Here is a 19,382-nt window from a genome sequence, read left to right as displayed (position 1 = left end):
ATCAAAGAAAGGAGTGCTTTCCTGAGATTTATCTTCACAGAGAAACATGGTACAAAAAGCACTCAAATAGTCTTCATTAATAATTTTATTTCTTACAATTAATTTCACTTTTGAATCTTCAAAGTTGATTTGTCTTTTTAAAAAATTAATACTTTTTCCTCATTATACGATTTTCCCCCCAAAAGGGAAATAACCCAGGAAAGGGAGTTGTCTAGGGGGCAATTGAAATCCATAGTATATATTCCCAACAAAATCTTCCAAGCTCACCATTTTGTGACTGCAACTAAAGAAGATGCAACAAGATGGTGGCATCTCAAGCTCACCTGAATAATGTCACAAACATCAAACCCGGGCTAAGTGTTTCATCTCAGGGTCATAGAAATAGCTATGGAAGTTTAGTCAATGGCTCCAATTGTATTTCTATGATAGACAGCCATCAAATTGTGCCTCTCAGAAAAGACAGAAATAAGCGGATATAGAGCAGTAATTTGGCCCAGGCATGAATGAGATTAATAATAAAATTAGAAATGCTTCATCTGGGCCACAGCAACATATTTGCTTTGTCATGTTTTCCTTGAAGGTCCTTAGTGCCTGAAGTACCATATTATAATGGAATTCTAGTTTCAAAACATGCAGTGGTTTTTTTTTTTTTTTTTTTTTTTTTATATTAAAACAAAAAAAAAATCTACTTTTAAGAATTTTGCAAGAATTTCTTCCACTCTGATATATCACATAATCAAGGTAAGATATTTTTGGAGGCACAGAAGAATACAAGAACAACAAGTATATCCTAAGGTCTTATGTATGACCAAGATGGCAGAACACAACACATCTCATATATAGGAGTGGCGAATGTTGTTAAAGTGCTACTTATACAGGATAATCTAATTAACACACAACTCAACTGCACTGCTAAATAAGGTTGTCTTTATTTCTTTTTTTTTTTTTTTTTTTATCTTGCCCAGCCCTACCTAAAACATAAAATAAATCTACAGGACTGAAATTAACAACCCATTAAAATCAGCAATAAGTTATGAAAATCATAAAGTAATTCTTTTAGTAATTAGGGGTAGTTAAATTACTTAAGGTATACAAAGTTCAAACAATGTCAGGGTTGAGGTTGCCACAAAGGCTTCAAGGGGACATGGAGGGAGGGGCAGAGAAGTAGTAGGGAAGAGAAGAGGATAACTGGGTAACTTCTGTAGTCTGCAAGACAGGGGAAACACGAGACATCAAAGTGCAGGCTAAAAATTTCTCCTTGAAGAAAATAACATTGCTGATAATATTTGATATGAGCAATAGCACCTGCACAATGGGACTGTGAGGATGGGGAGGGGGAGAGACTGCCCGAAGGGAAGTGGAGGCGAAGTTTTACATGAGACAAGTGCTGAACTTAAACTATGTTAACTATGATAGTGTAGGTACCGATGGTTAAAAGCTGGTCAAGGGGAATGATTCTAAAAAGAAACTAAAAACATTAGCTCTGACCTTTTTTCTACCTAGCCCCGACCTCATTCATTTTGTGCACTATAAAGAGTGAGGTGTGAGGTGTTTGATCATTATCAAATGCTGCATCAAAATAGATGATTTTTTTCCCATGTGTTTTTCCACTATAAAAGACATCTATGTTTTTTATGGACAAGCTTTAAAAAGATGTCAGTTTGGTTTTTTTTTTTTTGTTTTTGTTTTTGTTTTTTTTAACACATACAAACATTTATCAAAATTGGAAATAAAAACGCTGCCGTGGCTCAGACCTGGGCCCGCTTATGCTGTGGGCACAACTCTTCAGGCCCATGCAGACATGGAGGCGTATGAAGCTCGAGCCTTCCTATCCCCAATCCAGACCCAAATGGGCTCCCTTCAGTCACCCGGGGTGGGTAAGTGAGTTGGCCCCTTCGGTGCCCTAGTGCTAACAATGCAGGAAGAGGAGAACTTGCTTTAGCATGGAGTCCAACAGAAAGCTGAGCTGCATGATGATCCCTTTCAATAGGCTTCACGGGAGTCTCTCCTTTTGCAGGGCATGAAATGAGCTTTAAAAAAAGAATTGATCATCCACAGGCTTCATGATAAGCTGTCCCGGGCTGAGCTACAATAGCTCTCAGTTACACAAAATTAATGCCTGATTGTTTTACTGTTTCATTACTAAGGGTTGGTTTGATTTTTTTTTTTTTTTTGTAGGATCATAAAGCTCAAGAAGGGCTCAAAGCCCAGTCCTTAAATGTGTCCATTCAATGCAGTGTGAGCAAACTGGAAAAGAAGAGAGAGGGTTGAATCTCCAATGTCCTCTTTCAAATCAAATCAATTCAAGGACAATTCACATGAATTTTCTGCTGCCATTTAGAAATTATGATTTTTGCAATAGGAATAACAACTAATAGGTTGATTCTCCTAGGGGAGGTCTACTTTATCTATAGGCCTGTTTTGGACCCTTTTGTTCAAGTATAATTTTTGAAAGAGGAGACTGCATGATGAACCCAATTTAAGAAACTGGGTTGGCTTGGCCCAATGAACAATTTGCCCTGCACTGTTTTGTCATGCTGAATTCTAGGAGGTAAATGAGAGTTTGACACTGGCACTGGAATAACCTTCATCGCTCCCAATACTCTGCAGGCTGCTGTGATCGTCAATGTCACTGATGCTGGTGGTGCTGATATTGTCCACTTCTCCATGGGAGAACTCTGTGCTTTCAACATCCACTTCAATCTCTTCTGGTAAAGGGGAAAGAAAAGAAGACTATTAGTATTTGTTGGTGTATGTAACTTTAAGGAGGAATGGGGCTGAGAGGAAAAGGAATTGCTTTTTTGGGCACTAAAAAATTGTTACATAACAAGCTTATTATCAGTGATCTCTCTGGAAAGCAGGAGTGGGTGAGGGTGGGGTGACTTGGGGATATTTTTGCAAAGGGGAATGTCTGGGATACAGTGGTGGTCTCAATTTAGGGAGCAAGTTACTAAATCCTTTGACGCCAGCACGTCTGGACCTCCCACCAAAAGTACTCAGCCTATTTGGAAATTAGTGCTTAATATTAAAAAATCCCAACCCCAATTGGTTAACCAACATCTGGTTTGCATCACACTAGAAACTAATTCTTAGTGTTGTTTATTAATCAGTGTTGCCTTGAGAGGAAAAAAATATATATAAACTTAAGTAAACATAGGCTAATGGGAAAATATATTCAATCAGAATTCTGGTGGCAGCAGTCCTAAGGGGTGCCACTAACTACTAAGATTTAATATAATGATTTCTGCATCTAGGCAAGAACCCATATTCAATTCAATTCAACAAAGAATGAGCTAAATCTATCATATAATTAATATGGATTGCATCATTCATGTAATAAACTTTGAGGGATAGATGTCCAAAATATGACATAATTTTAAAAAATACACTAGATTTTAAAAAGACGTGGGTTCAAATTACAGCTGTCCTGCCTACTTACTCTGTAATGAGAGGTAACTTCATAAACTTCTGTGAGCCTGAGTTAGTGGTTGTATTAAATGGGTAGAATCATTCATGGCCTTATGATCTGAGAGATACTTTGAGGATCAAATGAAATAATATATACATAAAGCACTTTGAGATGCCATTACTGAAATTTAATTATATCAACTATTGAAATTAAGTGACTAATGATTTAGAGATCACTATATAGTAAACTTCATTTTAATGGCATTTCATGTGGTAAGATGAACAAGAAAGCCCAATCATACCTGCAATCTAAAAGCTAAATTGGTGAATATGTGCTTGCTTAAATAAGCATATACAGGAAAAAAAATATGTTTGGAAATAAAAGCTACTTTAAATTTTTTAAAAAGCATATACCAGACCAAAATATATTTAAGATTTTACATTTCTTCTCCAATAAATCCAAGCCTTGAAGTCTTGTATTTGGCCCCAATTCCATAGATTACAAGAGGCACAACCACTAAGGAAAAATGAAATTCTGCCTGCTGGGTCCATGGGGTCAGGATGAAATTAGTTTCATGAGGATTTGTTGCTTCAAAAGTTTTGGAGGCTTACTTTTCAAATGCATCCAGCTGTCTAAACAAGCTATACAACATAACTCTTTGCCACATCCATAGCATTCTGATGCTGCTTACTTTGCATTCTCTGATTCAACCCAATCCAATAAGCATCATTTGTTAAGCACCCACCGTGTCATTGCACCATGTGCATGTCATTGTACTGGCTGCTGGGGAGAGAAAGACAAAGGAAGGAACCAGTAGGAGTCCTTTCCCTCAAGGAGCTCACAACTTATTAGCTGTAAGTATCTGAAGAATAGCCTGTGCACTGTGAGCTTATGCTTTAGAAAAATGGCTGAATCTAAAGAGACTGTCCAGGAAATTATTTTGAAATTTAATTAGAAATTAATTATTATTAATTAAGTTAGGAATTAATTCATTTCTTCATTGGGAAAAGAAAAAAAAATTCAAAGAGCAGCTAATCAGGACCTACCTCAACAGGCTGTTAAGAGACCCAAATGAGAAAATTTTGCAAGGTTCTTACTTAGCCTAATGCTCAGCACAGAACAAATACTTAATAAATGATTTCCCCTTTCCACTTTCCCTATGAAGTCAATAAAAGTTCCTTTTAGGAGGAAAGAAGATTGCTGAATAAGCAATAAGGGTGCTACACATACAATAGGCACTCAGCAAAATATTTGATGAAGGAGGATGAAGAAGATGGTTTGCCTCTTGGCTATGAGGATTCCTTCCCCTTAAGGAATTACAGAATCACGTATAGAGTTTAGAACTGAAAGAGGTCTTAAGAAATCATCTGGCCCTAACCCTATACCTTCAGATAAAGTCTTGTTTTTACAGATAAACTACTCAAGTATCAGACCTTTTCACTCATTCTAATGATTTCTCCAGAAAGTGGTGTTTTTTTTTTTTTTCATCCTCTGCTGCAATTATATCTAAAAGATTTTCCTTCCTTGGTGCTGCCTGGGTGTCAATGAGATATTGCTTTGATACTCTCAGCCAAATAAACCCCAGAATCCCTAAGACTTAATAGTGCTCCCTAAGAGGTAAGCAACTTTTTTTTCAAGAAGCCTGGAAAAAGAGAAGATTCAGCTGACTGGTAGATAATGAGGATGTAGCCAATTGCTTGTTTTTCTCCTATCCCTCACCCCCAACTCCAGAAAAGCATCCCTTAGATATCGTTTTTAAGAAAATCACTGAGTTTTACATCTTTGCTTGAGAAATAGCTCTGGACTCTCCCAGATTAAACGAGAGTAAAGAAGGCAATGTTGTGGGAGAAGAGGAAGGGGTGCACAAATCGCCTACCTCGCTCTGAATCAGAACGATCTGAAGAAATGGTAGAGCCAATGCTGTCCATTCGTATTCGCTCCATCTCCTGAGGACCCTGCAGCTGTTCCAGTCGGCGCTTTAAAAACCTCTGTTCTCGTTCCAGGTTTTCAAGCTGGTGTTGGCTCTTTCTCTCAGCTTCTTCAAGTTTCTAAAATGATAACGCATTGTTTATTTATGTTTGGGTACAGAACATCAACAAATAATGGTATTTTCTGGTCTCCTACCCTAACATCTAAAAGGATTTCTTCTAAGGAAGAAAAAAGAAAAACTGGAAGATTTCCTCCTTTTTCACCATAAAACTATGCCTTTATATTTCACTAATTTTGAGTTTGCAATGAATACAATGTTTGTTCAAAATGAGGAAGTAAGTAAATAATCTCCTTGAATAAGAGACTCCTCTTGCTTGAACATCGATGGAAAAATACTGAGGAATAGCGTCAAATCTGAGCTTTTTCCACTAGAGGGCCTTATTTCTTTCCTTCCTAAGGAACAGCAAAATATTTAGTATTTTCTCACTGCAGCACTCCAAAGGGCCACACTGTCTAAACAACTTATAATAGGGGGCTGTGCTATTCTATTTTGCTTAGCTCATTGGCAGTTTTCCTTTAAGGCTTACTTATTATGGCCAATAAGTAGGCAGAATGAGCTGCTGACACACTAATTTGGGTATATAATGTTACCTAAGGTCAGATTAACTTCTGTCTAGGTTGTGGATACCATACCTTAGAGTTAAAGTATCAGGTGCACACAAGGGAAGGTGCCTTTGGCCACCTTTCTTACCTTGATGTGTGCTTTGGCTTTGTTGAGCAGCCCAAGGGTTGTGTGCCTGGTGCAATCTGGTCCAAGTGGGATCAGCACTTTTAAACGTTCCAAACAAAGGCGCAGATGAGCTCGTCTGAGGAGATGGAGGAAAGTCAGCTAAGGTGATAAGTGTCTAAGAAAAACCAGTATTGCTGTCACCTTACATTTAATACATCATGAAACTGATGCTTTGTCAACAGATAAGCAGTCTGTGCCTTTTCCCTTTCATACCCATGTTGCCCTTTTGGACAACTCTCTTATGTTACAAACTCCAGCTGTGCTAGGCTATTATCCCTATTTTGATAAGTCCTGGCATAGATGGATCATTTCTTTGTCCTCACATAAAATAATCTATTTCAAACTGATAATATCTAGAGTATGGAAAGCACACTGGGACAATTAAATATGGTTTTGGCTATCCAAAGCCTTTACTTTACATACGTAAAGGTATGTGTGTGGGGAAGGAGGGGATTCAACTAAAGTATCTTGTAGAGATATAAATTTTTTTTCTCAGAGTTTTATAGTTAGATTTAGATTTAGATTTAGAGCTAAAAGGAACCTTAAAAGAAATCACCATCTACTCCTTATTTTGCAGATAAGAAATCTGAGGCACAGATAAGTGACTTGCCCAAAGTGTCACAGTTAATATCTAAGGCAGAATTTGAACTCAGGTTCTTATGACTGTATGTAAGGCCACTACAATGCAGTGACTATACTCTATTATCTCTTTTGTGCACCAGCCTTCAATGTCTATCCAAAACTAAATAAGTGGCAAACTATCTCTAACATTTCAGTCTTTTTGTGGAGGCAAAACTATAATGAAATACTGAAAATCTGTATCTTGCAAGGAGGAATAGGAAAAGATAGAAAATGTGGCCATGGAATCTCCTTTAAGTCCAATCTCTGAAACCACCTAAGTAATTCCACTTTTCTTTCTTTCTTCCTCTTCCTTTATAATTGCAAAGGAAAATACTGATTGACAAAATTATTTTTAAAAAGTTACTGTTTCACAAACACACTCTAATGGAAATTCTGAGGCAGATCCTCCTATAAATCCTGACAAACTCTTGTCTTTTTTGGGACTAACAAGGTATGATCAGGTCAGTCTCCAAAGATATGATCTCATCCAATAGTAGCAACAGTCCAATGCAAAGTAATCTATCAGTTAGCATCATATATTAAGAGAAAGTGGAAGAATAGTTTTTCATATCACACATCCTTAGTCCTGCTAGTACTCTTGTAAGTGAATGTGCAGTATCTACCATGAACAATACAGAAACATCCTCCATATTCTCACAGAGGGTTTTACCAAATCACCAACCCTAGCCCTCTTCATCTAAATGGGCAGAAATAGTGTTAAGTAAAATTCCCATTGTTAGCAGGCTTAAAAAGCATCATACATAGGCAATTCTACCACTGACAAGCAAGGATGATTCAGAGTAGGGAGGTTAGGGATTTGGCTGATAAACTATTAATATTCTTTTTTTTAAAATAATTTTTATTATATATATTTTTATAATATTATCCCTTGTATTCATTTTTCCAAATTATCCCCCCCTCCCTCTATTCCCTCCCCCCATGACAGGCAATCCCATACATTTTACATGTGTTACAATATAACCTAGATATAATACATGTGTGTAAATACCATTTTCTTGTTGCACAATAAACATTAGAATCCGAAGGTACATGTAACCTGGGCAGACAGATATTAGTGCTAACAATTTACATTCATTTCCCAGTGTTTCTTCTCTGGCTGTAGCTACCTCTGTTCATCACTGATCAACTGGAAGTGAGTTGGCTCTTCTTTATGTTGAAGATTTCCACTTCCATCAGAATACATCCTCATACAGTATTGTTGTTGAAGTGTATAGTGATCTTCTGGTTCTGCTCTTTTCACTCAGCATCAAACTGTTAATATTCTTGTACAGTCCAACTATCTTTAAGGGTCTGTCAATAATTCCATTACAAGCTAAACTGAAAATTCAACTCCAAGCAAAAATCTGGCAAACTCAGTTTTAATAAAGGAGTGCTTTTTGTTTTACCCAATTTATAAATACATATATACATATATATATGTATGTATAAACTCCCAACTTATCAACAGATTTGTCTAAAAGAGGCTTAAACTTAAAATCTTTTACCTGCTGCCCTATACCCTCTAATTTCATGAAGCTTTCCACTCATTTCCTAAATAAATCTCCCAGGTGAGGCAGGTCACAAGATCACAACAGACCTTTATTCTTACTAGAAGAAAAATAACTACAATGGAAATTTTTTTAAGTCATCATTAAAATTATACCATTTAACAAACAAGGAACTCATGACCTGAATGAAGGGAGAAGGCAAAGGTCTACATCTCTCTTGTCAATAATTAGTGTAGTTATTGAAGCTCCCAAAGAGACCACCAAGAATGAACTATCATCTTTACAAAAAGCCAAAACATCAGGCTGCCAGCTTAATTAATCACTAATATTAACATAAGAAAAACTTGTTCCAGAGGAGACTGAAGTTGTTCCAAATGATCTACCTGTAGTACCCATGGGAAATATTTTTTTTACTTCTGGTTTCACTAAAGAATTAAAAATGATTTTTAATTCAACTATAGTTTCAAATAAAGGGAAAAAAAGCTCAATTGAGAATTGTTTGGTCACTAAAATATATTAGCATAATGTTTATACTAATAGAAAATCAAGTTGTATCAATGATTTATTGTTACTCATTTGTTGCTCTAACAAGTGTTTTATAAATCTAGTCTGATATTCATAATATACTTTAATGTATATCTGGTGTGTGGTAGGCACTTAAAAATGCATATTGATTGATTAATGATGCTGCTTTTCATTGTCATGTGTATCTACCTAGTAGCCAAAAGTCAGGATAATAAACATTAAGGATTAACTATATATTAATTTTTTTAAAAAGGATTAACTATGTGCCAATCATTGTGTCATGTGCTGGGGCAAATAATAATTCTTGTTTTCAAGGTATTCACACTCTAATGGAGGAGATAACATCCAAATAACTATCTACAGACAAGATATAAACAAATAAGAAATAATTGACAGAGAAAAGGCACTAGAATTAATGATGATTAGAAAAACTTTTTTTTGAAAATGGGATTTTATCTGAGAGTCAAAAAAAGCCAGAGACGCCAAGAGAAGAGAAATGAGGAGGAAGAGAATTCTAGGCATAGGGGACAACTGGTGAAAATACTGAGATGGGAAATGGAGTATTTTCTGAGAGGAATAAGAAAATTAACAAAAAGACCAGTGTCACTAGTTACTGAGTACTTGGGGATGAATAAAGTATGAGAAGGTGGGAGAAGTAGAAAGTGGCCAGTTTAGCAAGGGTTTTGAATGCTAAACTAAGAATTTTGCATTTGGTTTGGGTGGAATAAAAAGCCAATGGTATTTACTTCAATATGTGTGTGAATTAGCCTGAAATGAAAAGTATCTTAGTTTCTATAATATAACATTTCAATGATCAAAATCATCCAATGTTATTGATTTGGATACTGAGAATAATCTCGAAAACGGTAAATACAATGTTTGGGTCTTGAAAGTGGCAAAAAGAGCTACCAGAACAATTACCTGGTTTCTTCTACAGAGTGTCAATTGGCTGCATGTTCTCTGCACGAGGTGCATTGTAACTTAAGAACATACAAACATCATAAAAGAACATACCCTGTGGTCAAACCTTAGAGATAATCTAGTTAGTAATACAGAATCTAAGACTTGGAAAGAGCTTCCCTCAGAGGCCATCTAATACAATCTGTACCCAGCCAGTAGGGTCCTCTACATTTTCACTAATAGTGATTATCATGCCTCTGCTTAGAGACTTAGTCTTCATATCTAAATCCTTCATTTAGACTCTACCGAACTGATTTGTCCATGGTTACAGAAGTAATAAGTAGTCATATTTTCAAAAAAATTTCAATTAGTTGATTTTTTTTGGTAAATAGTATCTTATTTTTTCCAATTACGTAAAAAGATAATTTTCAATATTCAACTTTTAAATAAGATTTTGAGTTTCAGAATTTTCTTTTCCATCACCCCTGTCTCAAACAGCAAACAATCTGGTATAGGTTTTACATGTGCAATCATGTAAATATATTTTCACATTAGTCATGTAGTTTAAGAAGAAACAGGAAAAAAAGGGAAAAGCCACTAAAAAACCTCTCAAAAAGTGAAAATAGTATGCTGTAATCTGCATTTAGACTCTACACTTTTTTCTCTGGATGTGGATAACATTTTTCATTGTGGGTTTTTTAGAATTGTCTTGGATCATTGTATTGCTGAGAAGAGCTAAGTCTATCATCTTAAGTTGATCATCACACAATGTTGCTGTTACTGTGAAGTAGCCAGATTTCTAACCCAGGTCATTTGGCTGTAAATACAGTATTCCTTCCACTATACCCTGCTGAAGATGATGTTTCTCTATCTTCGTCTGGAGGAGTGTCATACTCTGTGCCAATGTAATTTTTGCTCTCTTCTGTGCTCCTAATTGGGTCAGGCATTTGGAAAGCTGAGCAACCATAAGGCTTAGTAGCAGATGCAAGAGAGCAGCCAATTGGGGGAAGCCACATTTTCCAAAGTCACCATCTGAATCCTGCCTGCAGGTCTCCAAAAGTGCTTATTTATATGCATGCCACACTTTGGTTTAAAAAAAAAAAAAAAAAAAAAAAAAAAAAAAAAAAGGCTTTTCCAAGGTAATGGAGGTCATGTGCATATATGCTAGGAAGAACCAAATCAGAAAAACCTGTTCTCTCAATTTAGAAGACCTCTCTTCCTGGTAGATCTGAAAAATTGGAATTATTGAGTAAAGCACTTCTTCCCTTGAGGTGGTGCTGCTCTCCATTCTTTTCTACAATCTCATTGCTTTTAACTGGACAAGAAAGGCATATTTTTCAATGCCATCTGGTCATCTTTTTTCTTGTCTTCATGCTCAAATGATTGATGATCCAGGAAAGGCATCTGCATATGAGGGCAGAAGGTCTGTGGGTTGGGGGTCCTTGTTGATGTACAACAAGGAAGTGGAACATCCACGATGGGCAGAAGACATTTAGGGGGCAGAAATTCATGAGTCTTGTCATTTTCTTTCAAAGTGAGGGCATGCTTCTGATTAGGTGAAATGATACTTCTATGAATATTCTAATCATCTCTGAGCTAAACAGCAGGAAAAATTATCAAGATTGGACACTGAGTTTTTCTTTATAAAGAAAGATGGAGCTTAAATGAGGCAACTTTTTGGTTCTTTGATATTCCCTTAACTTTTCACTTAGACCTCTCCCCCATGTCCTTTCTCTGTCCCTCTCTCTCTCCCTTCCTCCCCCCATCATGGTATAGTCTCTCCCACCCCCATTCCCATTTCCATCCTTATTTCAACAGAAACGCTAAAGCTGAAATCTTTCTAATTTTGATTCTGGGACAATAAACTAAAGTCAAGAATGGAAGAAACAGCAGGGGGTACCCTGTGGGAAAACTGGAAGCTCCTTACTAAGAGGGAGGGGGTTGGAGAATGAAGAAATCCCCAAGCGCTTTTATTTTCAAAGACACTCTGGGGTCTGTTCTAAAATGAGACTAAAGATGGGTTTGTGTTTGCTTTTACCCAGGGGAAGAAGCGATTCCCAGCCACTTAGCTTGCTACAGAGGAGAGTCCTGTCAAAATTACCCACACCTTCAAAAGGGGTAAATCCCCTTTTGGGACAAGGAACAATTATGGTCTGTTTGGCTTCTGCTCCGGCAGATTGGGATCACTTTCCCCTAAGAAACCAAGGCTAGCTTTGGATTTCAGACCCTGTAAACTCTGCGGGCCAAGCTGAAATGATTAACATGGAGCTGGGAGGGAGAGGGAAAGGGAGGGGAAATCAGCAGTCTTTTAAGATACTGGCATCAGCAACCAAAAGAGGAACTCCCTTTGAGCAAATCTCCATAAACATCATATGATGTTTTTCACGTCTCTAGTCTTTCCGAACTCTAATCCCCCTGCCCAACAACAATAAGAAACCAAGCCCAGTCCAGCCCTGACAGCCTCTCATTGGCTGGTGCCCTTGGAAGCACACTCTTTTATTGGAAGCCTCTTCTTTCATTCCTCCGCTACAGGATACCAAGAATTTGCCAAGTAACTAAATCAGAAATTGAAAACAAGTCAAGTGTTGGGGACAGAGTCAGTATTTTCCTCGCTGCGGAGTGTTACGTAATGAACCACAAGCCCTTGAGCTATGCTCTTTAAAGCTGCTGTGACGTGGAGCTAATTTTCTTTAAATGTAAAAATGACATCAGTGTGCAGCCCTTATCTTTCATATTCAATTCTGAAATTTCCTGATGTCGAACTGTCCTATAAATATTCTATTTCAAAATACAAAATACATTCCTCATTCTCTTTTGGAAAAATATCCTCCTCCTTTTTTGGAAAAATGGCATGCTATAGAAATGAAATGTTAAAGAAGTTAACAAGGATGTGAATCACTATTATCTCTGCCCATAACATAAGTGAGCCCCAAGAGGCTGATTAACAGAAAAAAGTTAACCACAAGATATCAGTCTTTATATATTCGTTACCTGTGGATAAAATATGATTGAATACACAGAAGATACAAATTCACTAATTATTGGCAACGAGGACTGGTCAATTTGATTGAGGTTGTCATGGACTTAGTGACAAACTTAGTAGACTTTTCAAGACTTTTTACTGTTCACATCTCAAAAAGGGTTTTTTTTTTCCCCTTGTAACTCTTTAATTTGGTAAAATAATCAAACAGGATCATCTGCTGGAGCTGGGATGAAGTTGCAAAGTATGGTTATACACATGCAATATATATATACATACATATATATATATATATTCACATACACATAACATATATACACAAAGTATATAGAATACATGTATATGTGTGAATATATGTTTGTGTATGTGTGTATGTAGGTATATGATTCTACTGTGACAAGACATGCTGCAACTTCAGCATTATAAGCAGACCAAGCAAATCAATTAGAAATGAAACTGTGGGTTTGGCATATAAGCACTGTTCACTTTTTTTTTTTAGTTGCAGATTTTTAAATTCTTTTTTTAAATTATTAATAATTTTTATTTACCACCTATATGCATGGATAATTTTACAACATTGACAATTGCCAAACCAATTTGTTCTAATTTTTCCCCTCATCCCTCCTCCCCCAGATGGCAGGTAGACCAATATATGTTAAATATATTAAAGTATATGTTAAATTCAATATATGTATACACATCTAAACAGTTATTTTGCTGTACAAAAAGAATCGGACTTTGAAATAGTGTACAATTAGCATGTGAAGGAAATAAAAAATGCAGGCAGACAGAAATAGAGGGATTGGGAATTCTATGTTGTGGTTCATAGTCATCTCCCAGAGTTCTTTCACTGGGTGCAGTTGGTTCAGTTCATTACTGCTCTATTGGAGCTGATTTGGTTCATCTCATTGTTGAAAATGGCCACATCCTTTAAAATTAATCATCATATAGTATTGTTGTTGAAGTATACAACGATCTCCTGGTTCTACTCATTTCACTCAGCATCACTTCATGTAAGTCCCTGCAGGCCTTTCTGAAATCATCCTGTTGGTCATTTCTTACAGAACAATAATATTCCATAATATTCATATACCATAATTTATTCAGCCAATCTCCAATTGATAGGCATCCACTCTGTTTCCAGTTTCTGGCCACCACAAAGAGGGCTGCCACAAACATTCTGGCACATACAGGTCCCTTTCCCTTCTTTAATATCTCTTTGCGATATAAGCCCAGTAGTAACACTGCTGGGTCAAATGGTATGCACAGCTTGATAACTTTTTAAGTATAGTGCACTGGTCACTTCTAAAAGGCTTTCACAAAACTCACATCCTTCCTAAATTTCCAATCTTTAGAAATAAACAGGTTTCCATACAAGACAACTACAATCCCTCAACAATTTTTGGTTTCACTTACCACTTTTTTTAAACCTACAGTTAGAGGGTCTCAATAAAGCTTAGCATAGGTTAGCTGGATGGTTAATTAATTTTAAATAAAATAATTTAATAATCATATCTGATGCACCGGACACAAAAATATGATCTCTTTTTATGTTTGTACTTGAAGGTATATTCATATGTTGCTAGACATAAAACATATATGGATATATAATCAATATATCCACAGGTATGCATGTGTGTGTCTAGAACATCTAAGATAGAATGATATATTCCTATTTTATATATAGGATCCCATATATTTTCTGTTCTCAATAATTTTCAGTTATGATATCAACATTTATGACATATTCTTTTTCTCAGAACACCCAGAAATCACAACAGGCTAAATATTCAATTGGCCTTTATTTCTCAGACATAAGGATTGATGGGTTAAAGAAACAATAAGAATCAGTTTGTCATCATCAAACATTTATTGAGTCTTCTTTCTGTGCCACTATATTAGATACTACAGGAGATTCAAGGACATATAAAATTCAGCCAGTCTCCCTGTTTTCAAGAAGTCATAATCTAGCAATTACTTTCAATGCTGATTTAAAATAATCAGTGAATGACAGAGAAGCTGAAGATAGCAGAAATACTCCATGAGGCCACAACCATCCAATTAAGGTAAGGAAAATGAAGTTCTATTGCTATGAAACTTGCATTTACTACATGTGGCATTTTACTTCCATCCCTCCTTCTAGGAGAAGATCATAGTGGTGAGGGGAGTAATGAGGAAATTATAGAGAATAGTCTCCATCACCCTTTCTCAATCTTCTAGACCTGTTCACAGTCACTATACACAAATTTCACACAGTATATGATCAGGCTGGAGTCCAGTATCAGAGAGTAATACATTATGTAAATGGAACATGCAGCTGAAATGGTATACAGAAATATTAATATGAGTCCATGATTTTTTCAATATCCCTTCAACAAGTTGCCTGATAAAACAGTCTGTCACCCAAATGCAAGCAGTTACAAAAGCTTCCAGGAACATGAAGAGTTCATGTTTTGCTTATGAAATGCCAGGTTTCTAATATCTTGTTATTTATGCAAGTCCAGACCCAAGATAAGAAGGGAGGTCAAATGACTTGAATTCTCAATTTACTTCTCAACTTCCTTTCTTAAAGAGAGTAACAAGGTTCCTTGAATCTTTAAAGAGTGCTGCTATCTAACTTTCAAGAAGGCAGGTAAAAGTCTAATGGAAAAATCTAAGAATTAAACTAGTAAAGCCGAACAGACTATAAATTACTTAATTATTCCTAAGTGATGTTGAACAGAGATACTCTGTACAAGTAAAACTCAAAGATAACTTTTAAAAAACTCTTGACCTTTTATCATCAATTTCAACTTTTTTGTCCTCCTTAATAGAGATCTTATAAAAGTAGTAATTTGATAAAAGTTTAACTTATTCCCATAACCTTGAAGGAAAGAAAGGTGTTTGGTTAAATCAGAAAAGTTTATGAGCCAGTTATACATACTCATAATTATTTCAGGAAACGGTTACTAATCAATTGACAAACAAGCATTTATTAAGTGCTTACTCTATGGCAGAAACTGCTCTAGGGATATAAAGAAAACCAGAAATACAATCTCTGCCCTTAAGGAACTCAAGTGACAAAATGCTAGTAACAACTATGTATATACAAGAAATACAGCCACAATATAGGGAAGATAATCTCAAAAGGAAGATACAAAGGGACTCGGGATGGGAAGCGGAAGATAAAACTAGAACTGGGATTTGAAGGAACCCAAGCAAACTAAGAGGCAGAAATGAGGAAGAAGAACATTGTAGGCACTGGGGACAGTGGGCAAAGATAAAATGATGGGAGATGGACTGTTATTTATGAGGAGCTGCAAGTAGACCAGTGAGATCACAGAGTTGGAAGAGGAATAAGAAGAATAAGTACACTTGTAAAGCATAATATGGCTATAAAGATAGGAAGTTATGAAGGGCTTTAAGTACCCAAGGGAATACTTCATTTGATCTTATGGATAAATATAGAGCTATTAGAACTTAAACAACTGTAGTAACTAAATGGTAGACAGACTGGAGTGGGGAGAGATTTGAGATCCAGATAACAGAAGGTTACTGCAATAGTCCAGGTGAGAGGAAGGCCTGACCTAGACCAGCTGTGAGAATAGAGAGAAAGGGACATATGTGAGACATTTTGTGAAAGCAGAAAAGACAAGATTCATCAACACTGAAAATGTGGGATGAGAACAAGGAATTTAGGTGACATTGAAGTTTTGTACCTTGACTTGGGGTAATAGCAGCACCATTAACTATGAAAAGAAAATTCAGGAAAGGAGGCATTTCAGAGCATTTTGGGGATGATTTCTGTTTTAGACATGTTACGTTTGAGGCATGTGTGATATAAATAGAGGTGTCTAAAAGGCAGTTGGTGATGTGGTTCTGCAGCTCAGAAAAGAGACTCTGGCTGGATCTGCAGATCTGGGAATCATTTGCACAGAGTTAATTGAAGTCACTACAAGCTATAAGGACAATTTGGTTTTGTAATATTTCATTTGAAGTTTATAAAAGGTTCAATGACTATTAGCTAGGAAAGACTAACATCATTCTTTAGTACTATCTTGCATTCATCATTAAAGAAGAGTTGACATTCAATAGCCTTATGAATAAACAAATAAATAAATAAATAAAATTGTATTCCAGAGGCATCTGTTCTTCACTGGAACTCCCACAAGGAACCCAGATTGTCTTTTAATCTCCAAAGTGATTTAATAGAAATTGCTCACTTGACAGCTATTCTGTACTAGGTTGAGCTTTACAGTAAAAATCCCCTTACAAATTCACTCAATTCCTCAAATTCTGGAAAAGGGGACAAATCATGGAAGAAAACAATAGAAATTTATTTTAAATGCAAAGAAGCTTATTTTTCCTTTGACAATTCTTCAGAGATTTAGGAAGAGAGCAAGGGATCCTATACATACACTAGCTTTAGACAGATCGGGTATCTTCAGAACCTAGCTAATGAAACTTTGTAAAGTAAAGAAGTTACTTTGGGATTTAAAAGAAAAAAAAATCTTTCACATCAATTTTGAAAGCAATGAAAGATTTTCTCCTTATTAACATTTTTCTATTGTTTGTTCTTTTGTTGGTGTTCATCCTGATGTTGGCAGCCGCCTTTTGCTGATTTAATGGTATGAAGGGGCCTAGAAGTACTGTAGTCCAAAAGAGAAAACATTCTCTCACAGGGGCTGGGAAGGCAATCTGTAATCACAACAGTAGCTACTTGTTAATTTTCTGTTTGAAACACAGTGATGTCAATAGTATTGCACCCTGCCAGCTACCATGGGGTAAAGTACATTCTGAAACCAAAACAAACTTCTTACATGCTGGCAAGTCAGGCTTAAAACATCATGATAAACTGCTGTAAGATATCACCTCTGTGTGTGTGTGTGTGTGTGTGTGTGTGTGTGTGTGTGTAAAACATACTAAACACGATTTTGGTCTTTTATAATAACCTTCACTGTTGTTTTTTTTTTAATACACAGGTGGATTTTTTGGGTAAAGGAAAGGGAGAGAACATGTTTAATGATCTCTAACACAATGGTGGGTGAGCTTTGATAAAAATAATACACTCAAGAAATGTCTAGTAACACAATTATAAATTTAAAAACATCAAATCAAAATGGCATAAACTTCCCAAGTCAGCTCCATTAGTGAGATGTGAGTAGTCTAACTAATTACTTAAGAGATTCATTAACTTTTTGAGGAAAATACAATGTTTAAATAGAGCTTCTTAGTCTGGGGTTAAACATGTGCGTGTGTGCACCTGCACATACATACACATACACACTCCAGAAACTGAACTTTCACAATTACACTGAATACAGGTAACCTGAAATGTTATGCTAAATTATTATGTGTGTCAACTCTGTTTACCATTGGCAGAAGACAAACAGCTTAATGTTACTAGACTTTTTTTTAAGCACAACTACTACAGTATTCAAATGCTTTTCATGTATTCTTCCAGATGATAGTATTAGAACCTATAAAATTTGAATATTATAAAAGTAATGAAGAGTTATCTACCAATCAAACCCACTTTTGTTCATTGTGCACTATGAGAAAATGTGATTAAAATAATTTCAAATCTGCCACAATGTTGATTCTGACAGAAAAATTAAAGTGTTAAGTCTTCTAAATAACACAACCCCAAAATTTACTTTGAGTTTTCTAGATCATATTTTTCTTAATGACCTGGTAACAATGCTCAATCAAACAGTTCTTATTTGAGAGCTACATTTGGGGATGGCTTAGCACAAACACCTGGCATCCATCCTAGGTATGCTTTCCTCTGATAAGGCAGACATTTTTTCAACACTGAATTGGGATGTGAAACAATGGCAGACTTGCATTTTTAGGCAGGATGATAGAAGTCTTACTGCAAAAAAAAAAAAAAAAAAAAAAAAACCCAACAACACAAAAAGCTTTATCTTTTTTAACCCACCTAAAAATGAAAAGCCTTCAACAGATTAGCAGTATTATCACTATCACCATATAAGGCAATCTTATAACTAATAAAAAGCTGGATTAAAATTTATGACCAGGTTCCTCCATTGTAATGGATATCTTTTGTTTCATTTTTCTAAATCCAATTTTAAAATCTTGTCATCTTGGATAAGTACATGAAGAGTTTAAATGAGGTCAGATATCAATTTTATTATTTACATTTTAAGATCCCTGGAAATGAAGCCTCAAGGTATAAGGCCAAAAAAAGATCCAGAATGAAATCTCCTAATTCTGCCAACAGTTCAACGTAGTAGATCTACAAATTCGGCAGTTTTATACTCCAGTGAGTGCCCAATTCTTCATCAATGCAAGAAAGAGTAAAAATTCTATCACTTTTCATCAGAATAAAAAAACAACCTGGAAAGATGATGGCCACCTTTGCCCCAATATAGCCCAAATACAAGGAATGAGATTGATGTTCTTTTCTAAAGAAAGTGGCAGAGCTGGAGAGGGGGGAAGTTTGCCCAACTTGGCTAAATTTCCTTTCATATATTAAGGGCTGAAAGTCCTAAAACATCTTTCAGGACCACCAGCCTCTTTCATCTCACAGAACAAAGTGGTGCTTTGAAAGCATGAAAAAAAAAATGAAGCCCAATGGTAATTCAGTATTTTCTTTCCAAAAGCCCCAACATTTACACAACAAAGCAAGCCATTCTGCCCATTTCTCCACCTTTATCCGGGCACAGAATTCCCACTGGCTTTCAGGGGAGTACCAGGAGTCCAGTATTACCAGACTGC

At 36.0% G+C, this 19,382-nt stretch overlaps 1 protein-coding gene across 5 annotated transcripts in view; it reads right to left on the bottom strand.

Annotated features, from left to right (window-relative positions):
- Nucleotides 1–1,659: 1,659 nt before the first annotated feature.
- Nucleotides 1,660–19,382, bottom strand: part of MXI1 (MAX interactor 1, dimerization protein) — a 107,439-nt gene continuing 89,716 nt past the window's right edge. For 4 of the 5 annotated variants that reach the window (XM_074295565.1, XM_074295561.1, XM_074295563.1 and 1 more), the window contains 3 exons: nucleotides 6,090–6,204; nucleotides 5,286–5,457; nucleotides 1,660–2,708 (listed from right to left, as the gene is read on the bottom strand). In XM_074295565.1, coding sequence (XP_074151666.1) covers nucleotides 2,545–2,708; nucleotides 5,286–5,457; nucleotides 6,090–6,204 — 451 coding nt within the window. In that variant the 3' untranslated portion in view covers nucleotides 1,660–2,544. The remainder of the gene's footprint in view (nucleotides 2,709–5,285; nucleotides 5,458–6,089; nucleotides 6,205–19,382) is intronic. The other variant, XM_074295560.1, reaches the window with a different exon arrangement.

The sequence above is a fragment of the Sminthopsis crassicaudata genome, chromosome 2 (assembly GCF_048593235.1).
Source record: "Sminthopsis crassicaudata isolate SCR6 chromosome 2, ASM4859323v1, whole genome shotgun sequence".
Classification (NCBI taxonomy): domain Eukaryota; kingdom Metazoa; phylum Chordata; class Mammalia; order Dasyuromorphia; family Dasyuridae; genus Sminthopsis; species Sminthopsis crassicaudata.
Note: the sequence above shows the minus strand (reverse complement) of the source record. Positions and strands in the feature narration are given on the sequence as shown.